The 7660-nt window shown below is 50.2% G+C and overlaps 2 protein-coding genes across 2 annotated transcripts in view; one reads left to right on the forward strand and one right to left on the reverse strand.

Annotated features, from left to right (window-relative positions):
* Positions 1-5: 5 nt before the first annotated feature.
* On the forward strand, positions 6-2257 carry LOC104468302 (carboxypeptidase A1-like; the record flags this gene model as incomplete). The annotated part of the gene is made up of 8 exons (XM_010082373.1): positions 6-26; positions 135-236; positions 319-420; positions 543-653; positions 851-941; positions 1392-1591; positions 1851-1935; positions 2070-2257. Coding segments are annotated over 8 exons (900 nt in total), but the record flags the coding sequence as incomplete, so codon positions are not given.
* A 3552-nt stretch (positions 2258-5809) lies between these two features.
* The window catches only part of CEP41 (centrosomal protein 41kDa), a gene marked incomplete at its 5' end in the record, with an annotated part of 11101 nt that continues 9250 nt past the window's right edge, over positions 5810-7660 (reverse strand). The window contains 3 exons of the mRNA XM_010082374.1: positions 5810-5958; positions 6424-6639; positions 6824-6938. Of these exons, the coding sequence (XP_010080676.1) occupies positions 5810-5958; positions 6424-6639; positions 6824-6938 (480 nt within the window). The remainder of the gene's footprint in view (positions 5959-6423; positions 6640-6823; positions 6939-7660) is intronic.

Below are 7660 nucleotides of genomic sequence, written 5' to 3' on the forward strand. Positions count from 1 at the left end.
ACGCCGCCTACCACACCCTGGACGAGGTGAGAAAGTCCAAGATTTGGGGCATTTTTTGGGGGGAAAAATGGCATCATGCAAAAACCTTTGCACCACATGAGCCAGGCGTGACTCCCCCCATCCCTCTCCCCCAGATCTATGACTTCATGGACCTGCTGGTGGCCGAGAACCCCAACCTGGTCAGCAAGCTGGAGATCGGCCGCTCGACGGAGAACCGGCCCCTCTACGTGCTCAAGGTGAGGATTTGGGGTTCACAGGGGTCCGGAGCGGGGAGCGGGGCTGGGGACAAAGGCAACCCCCACCTCTCTGCTCTTCCAGTTCAGCAGAGGGGGGACAAATCGCCCGGCCATCTGGATTGACACTGGAATCCACTCCCGTGAATGGGTGACGCAAGCCAGTGGCGTCTGGTTCGCCAGGAAGGTATGGGCACCTCCTGGACGTGGCTGATGTCCCCAAAGGGCCACACAGTCCTGCAGCCACGGTGGATGCTAGGTGGCCGACCCCATGGAGGGGATGGAGCCCCAAACCACCATCTTCTCTAGATTGTCCTGGATCATGAGAACGATGAAGGTCTGTCCTCCATCCTGGATGAGATGGACATCTTCCTGGAGATCGTCACCAACCCCGATGGCTTTGCCTACACCCAAAGCCAGGTATGGACCTGGCTTCCCTCTCCCCACTCCCACAGCCACACGGGATGGGGTACATGGAGGCTCCTGAAAGCTCAAATCCTCCTTGTCTACATTTCCATGGGGTTGGAAGGGGACCACCATGACCCATCAGTCCCCCCAGCTTGAGGCTGGTGGAGCTCCAGCCCTGGCCACCAGCTGAGCCAACTCTGTCCTTCCAGAATCGCATGTGGCGGAAGACCAGGTCCAAGCGCTCGGGCTCCCTTTGCGTCGGTGTGGACCCCAACCGCAACTGGGACGCAGGTTTTGGAGGTCAGATGTCTCCCCTTGACCCTGCGGGGGGGGTTTCTACCCTCCCAGTAAGACTCTGAGGCCAGTTGTGGCTCAGAAAGATCCACTGGTGTCCCCTGGGGAAGAGATAGGATTTGGTCTCCGTGGCAGAGACATGGATTTGGGTTCTACCAGGGCTTTGGTGTTGCCTGAGGAAGAGATGGGATTTGGTCTCCGTGGCAGAGACATGGGTTTGGGTTCTACCAGGGCTTTGGTGTCCCCTAGTGATCAGCACAGTGGGGACCACTGATGAAAGCCATCATACAAACATCTAGAAAAAGCCCCAAGAGTGGTTCTCAGTGGCCACTGAGCAGCTGATGGGTGGGAAAAGCTCTTGGACCTTGGAAATGGAAAAGGCTCTTCACCTTTGTGCCTCTCTGAGCCACTCAACTGCCACCAAACACCCAACACCGTGTTTTCATGTCACCACAGGGAGTGGGTCAAGCAGCAGCTCCTGCTCGGACACGTATCATGGACCCTATGCCAACTCAGAACCCGAGGTGAAGGCCATCGTGGACTTTGTGAACAACCACGGCAACATCAAGGCTTTCATCTCCATCCACAGCTACTCCCAGCTCCTGCTCTACCCCTATGGCTACACCAGCACCCCAGTGCCCGACCAAGCGGAACTGGTAGGGCTGACGTGGAGGGGTGAAGAGGGGTGGGATGGTGCAAGGCTGCTCTCCTCCTCCAAGGAGGACCAACCTCCATCATCCACCATGGAGGAGGCATTGTCAAGCTGGGAAAAATCCCCTGGGGACTCCCCAAGGCCAAGGCTCCTGAGCTTTGGCATCCTTTCTGAAAAAAAAACCCCAACCTTTCCTGCAGGCTGTATCTCGCAGGCTTTCCCCATCTCTGGCTCATTTTTCTCTCTTCTGTGTGTGTTCCCAGCACGAGCTTTCCGGGAGGGCGGTGGCAGCTCTGTCTTCTCTCTACGGCACCAAATTCCAGTATGGCAGCATCTACAAGACCATCTGTAAGTAACTGGGAGCAATGGTCCCCCTCAAATGAACCAAAATCATCACTCACACTAAAAAGTTCCCGTGAAACACCTTCACGATGCAGAACGACTTAACGTTTTGCATCCTTCGTGGTTTTTTCCCTGCTCAGATCCCGCCAGCGGCTCAACCGTCGACTGGACGTACAATCAGGGCATTAAATACTCCTTCACCTTTGAGCTGCGGGACACGGGGCGCTACGGGTTCCTGCTCCCCGCCAAGCAGATCATCCCCACTGCCGAGGAGACGTGGCTGGCGCTGAAGGTCATCATGGAGCACGCGCGGGACCATCCGTACTGACCGGGAGTGGGGTTGAATTAGCTGTGGGGAGGGAAAAGAACACAATAAATAAATGTAAAGAAGGATGAGAAATTATTTTGGTTGTTTTTCCTTTTTCCAAATCGTGGCGAAAAGGTTTTTTTTGAGGCTGACTCGGCGCTTCCATGGGTGCATGTGGCGGCAGCCAACAGCACGGGCTGGCCCCGTGGCCCGAAAAGGGGATTAAAAAGGAATGAAAAAAGTGGGATGCAAAAGAAAAAATTCTTGTTTTCCTTCTGATGGAGCAGGGGATGGAAGGGGAAGAGGTTCAGTCTGATACCGACTGGGCAAGCAGAGATCTCCGATGCCACAGGAGGGGAGCCCACCTTCCCCAGCCCTCCCAGGGAGGCGAGGAACTGGGGTTAGCGTTGATTTATTCTGTGTTATTTTTGTCGTTGAACACCAAAAAAAGGTCCCTCCTCACCTGCTGCAAACTTGAGCGGAGTGGGAGCCAAGCTCCCAGCTTCTGCCAGTGCCGCTCTGTGCTTTCCAGTAACTGTCAAAGCTCAAACTGAAAAAAAAAAACCCACTCGGCCATAGGGTGTAATTTATTTTTTATTAAATTAGACAATTAAAACGCCCAGACTATATAGTTTGACTCCATCCTCCAAACACCACCACGTCAAGAGTCCAAAAACATGTAAATCCATCAAGATGATGGGAATATACATTGAGTTCTTCCTTTGAAGCCCTGTTGGAGGATCTCAAACAGCTCAGATTAGTTCTGTCCATCTGTTTTATATTTTTTTTTACAACCGTAAGAACACTTCGATGTGCTCACGGAGCTGAAATTCCTCCACCTCGCGCACCGGTGGGACTGTTTTTCAAGCAGAGAATAAATGGTTCTCTCAGCTCTCCCCTCTCCTGTGCACATCCACATAAATCCATCGAGTTGGATCATTTTTCAAGCACCAACTGAATTGTGCAGGAGATGCTGCTTCGTTCAACATTTTTATTTCACGACGACATAAAAAAAAATAGAAGTGGTGTAGAGGATGCTGACTCAGGACATCAAGATCAGACTTGAGCCACGTTAAACCCCAATGTTCAAAGGAAAATGTGGGATTTCCATGATGCTTCAATACCCAACTCCTTTGAAAGGTTTATTTAGCTTTTATTTTTTTTTTTTTTTTAATTGATCATCCCAAGAGGTAAGTCAGCATCCCAAAGGTGGCGAGTGAAGAGTGCAGACAAGAAGCAAATCCCTGTGGCTCCTGCTTTGGGCTCAAACTCTTTAAAACCCACTTTTCTCTCAAGAATTGAAGCTGCTGGTCCACAGCAAGCCAACCGCTCTGACCTAGGAGGATGAACTACTTCATTCAGGATAAAAACACCTACAACTAAACCAACAAAAAGCCTTCCAGAAGCGGGAACAAGAAGGGAGGTAAGAAAGCAGAGCAGTTCGTGAGACGGTGAGATACAACCGGCTTCCTAAGGCTGGGCTGAAAGAATTTTTTTAATCTTCATACCCCAGCCCAACTCTTATAGTCCGCATGGACACGGACACGCTCCCTGTGGATCCCAGGACACGCGGGATCCTTAGCGGATGGGTCGGAAGAACAGTTTGTACAAGTCAGAGCTGCTTTGGACAATTTTCAAGTGTCCAAGGGCTTCTTTGGGAAGCTGGGAGCTTGAAGCTACCTCCCTGCGACCAGATTTTGTTCTGGATAAAAATATTCGAACACCCAGGGGCATTCTTCAGTCCATCTGAAATGCTGCCTCTGCCCTACGCCCCTTGATTTGTCCCCTTATTTTCCCTCTGGAGGATCCCAATGGAGCACCAGAGGTTGAGGTTATGGCTCTGATCAGAGACTGGAGCCCCTGTCACTGCACTCCTCTGATTTAAGACTCACGACGACACAATAAACACAACAAATGTGCTCAGAGGTGTTGAGTCCTAAACTGGCAAACTGGGAATCAGGTGCAATTTCTCTCACCTTGCCCTTTTACCGGAATTATCCCCTGATGATCCGCACCACGGGTGAATTTTGGGGTCTGGTAGAGATTGTCTACTTCAAAAAGGGGGGAAAAACCCAAGTGAAACCCCCAAAGCCACGCCAAAAAAACCCCGCAAGCCCAAGCTGAGCAATACCGTAGGTGAAGGCTAGAGAGCAGGATCTCTCCGTAACCACCTGCGATGTCTCCAGCTGGCAACTCTGCCTGGTCTATGGGTAGTTTCAGATGATTTCTCGGTCACCCAGCCAACACTGGTACGGTGGAAGCACTGATTCGATGGAAGCCGTGATGCTCATTTTCAATTAAATCTCCCCACCCTGTTCAGTCATCACATCCACGGTCCCTGCGAGGTTTTAGGGACCCTGGTGAGAAGAAAATTCCCCCTTCTGCCACCCTAAAGAAGCTGCTTCAAAAAACACCGGCAAGGGCGTAGCTGGGAATAAATTTCCAGCGTCGGGAATCCATTTCCAGCCTCTATCAGGAACTGCAGAGCTCCTTGCTGCTCCGCTGAAGAATTCAGTTTGCCTTCAAGTACCATTTTACGACGCAAAACGACATTCTGGCTCCTAACCTCGACTTGATGGGCTCCTCCTCGTAGTCTTCTGCAGCTCCAGTGACCAGGAAGCTGCTCTGGCAAATGGGAAAAGGAGCAAAACCAGGGGAACTACGGGGATACTCCGCCTGCACGCCAAGAAGAGGAGCACAGCAGATGATTTTGCCCTAAAACACGGCAGCTCAAGCCCTGCTCAGCACATCTGGCAGCCTTACTCTCTCGTTGAATCTCATTTAGAACAAAAACCATGACACAGTCGCTCTCTGTAACCACAGCAAGGAACAAAGAGGAAAAAGCACAGCTAGAAGCCAAACCTTCTAGACAACAAGGGAGATGAGAGGGGAAAAAAAAAAAAAAAAGTTATTTTCTCCTCCAGCTCACCTTTAAAACCACAGAATTGTTTCACAAACTGTCCATGAGCAAACACAGCTGTCGTTACAGCGCCACGTTGGGCATTATTTCCAAAACCATCTTTATTACAAATACTTCTGTTCATTAACATATTTTTTTTAAAAAAAACCCTTAAGGAATCCTCTCTCCAATATTTTGGCAAGATGCTGAATGTCTGTATCTCTGCTACAAAACACCAAAGGTTTTGCTCACGGGTGACTTCTGGCCCATTTACCTTCGCACGCGTTCTGTCGGCACGGTCTGCGGCTCCGGGCACAGCACAGGGAGAGTGTTACAGACACAAATTCATTTGTCCCAACTACAAGCTTCACAGAAACCGTTTCTACTGGTCAGGCTTTACTACCAGTTTCCTCCCTCCACTACAAAATCACTTTTATCAACTCTGTCCTGATCCTGCACCTAAAAGTCAGCCTTGCCAAAGCAATACTGTTCCTGATCCTACGAAACACCAACCGTTCCGGCTCCCCCAGCCTTACCCGAGCTGCCATTTATACACCACCGCTGCTTTTTTTTTTTTTTTTCCTGCGGATTCCTAAAACGACAAACGGGCTGCACTGCTCAGCGTTCCCAGAACCTGGATATTCGTTTATTCAGCGGAGGAAGAGATCCGCTGCTTATTTCCACGGCCTGTTCTGGAGGCTGCTCCTGCTAAGCGAGCGAGAGGTGATGGATCCCACGGTGCCAGCGGTACTGGGGAGACTGGGGCTGCTCTTCACGGCTGTTGCCTTGGAATCGCGGCCGGAAAAACCACGGTTAAGACGGCCTGGGGGAGAAAAAAAAAATTTAAAAAAAAATCAGAAGATGTGTGCGTGGCAGAGCACAAGGACATGGAAGTGATCTGTTGCCAGGTCTCCAGCTCTCGCTGTAAACATATAGATCCAAAAATCATTCAGTGGGGGGCTCTAGGCAGTCTCTATCTATCTGTGCAAGCCTAAAAATTTGAAAGAAATTTACTAATCACCAGGAAAACCTAAAGAAATTTAAATATCGTGGGCAGAACGGTATATGCCTGCCCTCAGCAAGCCCAGGATTTTGCCATCGTGAAGCTATATAAGATTTAAGTTCTCTGGGATCAGCACAGAGCAGGTTTTGGTGGATCTTCTCAAGCAGTTTGGAAAAAATTTCTCCCTCTCCCAGCAGTCTCATGGAAAGAATAAAGTAGAGAACTGCTGCAGGGCAGGCTCAAGAGCTCCAGAAAGTGGCTTCAGCATTTCTCCTGGAGTCTTACTGGCAGTGTCTGAAGGAATGTGCTCCTCTTCCAGGTAGTACTTTATCTTTTGTAGATCATCTGCGGAAAATCTCCATTTATTCTCAGCACATGCGGGTGGCACTCTGGGAGAGGTCTTTTTTCGGGCAGATCCCGTGGGAGCTGCCATGTGGCAGGACGCGGGGAGCGAGCCGGTGATCAGACCCTCTGGGATCTTCTGTGCAAGGACCTTCAGACCTGCAGACACACAGATCACACGTTACCGGTGACCACCAGCTAAGGTGGGATCGGTGATTTTACCAGATACAAATAAAATACTCAACAGAGCTGAACATCCAGATCTTTCCAACCTCCAGCTCACAAAACCCTCTCTCTCTACCCACCCGAGATCTCAGGGAATCTCATGCCCGTCCCCTCTTACCTCCAGATAACATGAACAAGTTCTCAAAGCCCCTCTCGCACATGGTTGTCGCAGCCTGGCTGGCTAACCTCTCATCGTTGTCATATAAAATGATAATTTTGCCATGTGCATTTTTCTGATAGAACAGCTAAGGATTCATTTGTAAACTTAAGGTGACCGTTAATATTTTTAAGATAAAGACAGATAAACAAACGGGACTGGAGACTGAGAGACTCCCTACTTGATTTGTGAGCACCAGGCAGGAATGTTTTCCCTTCACCTGGGTTTTAAAACTGATTTTTCAGCAGCTGGAGCTTGCGAGATGCTGGAAGAACAAAGTGGAAGTCCACCACTGCTTTGGAGATCGGTTAGCAACAGGAAATACTAAGAAGCACCTTCGTTTCCAACCTCCCCTCTGCCCTCACAAGCTAACAACCTGGGAAATTATCAGCCTAATCCTAGCTAATAATCCTCTTTCTGTCCTCCGGAGAAAAGCCAATCCTCATCACAGTGCTGAGAGGAAGCCAAAGGATTTGATGGACGCATCCCTCAGGAAGCCCAGTGCCCCAGCAACAGCGGGGGACAGGTGGCCCAGTAGCATGGCTTTGGCTTCCAGCAGCCAAAATCCCAAGAAAAGCCAAATTTGGGCAGCTCCCACCAGAATCAGGAGGAATTACAGGTTTGAGGAACTGGAATCAGGCATCTGATGGTGGCAGCGGAGCTGCAACAGGTGACCACAACCAGCGTAAAGGATCTCCCCTGCCACCTTCCTTGAAATCCCAATTTTTTGGTTAAGCACTGTCCTGGTCACAGCGACGGCTCCAATTGGTTTTGGAAGCCCCCACAAACATCAAACAT

The sequence above is a fragment of the Pterocles gutturalis genome, unplaced genomic scaffold, assembly GCF_000699245.1.
Source record: "Pterocles gutturalis isolate BGI_N339 unplaced genomic scaffold, ASM69924v1 scaffold27089, whole genome shotgun sequence".
Lineage (NCBI taxonomy): Eukaryota > Metazoa > Chordata > Aves > Pterocliformes > Pteroclidae > Pterocles > Pterocles gutturalis.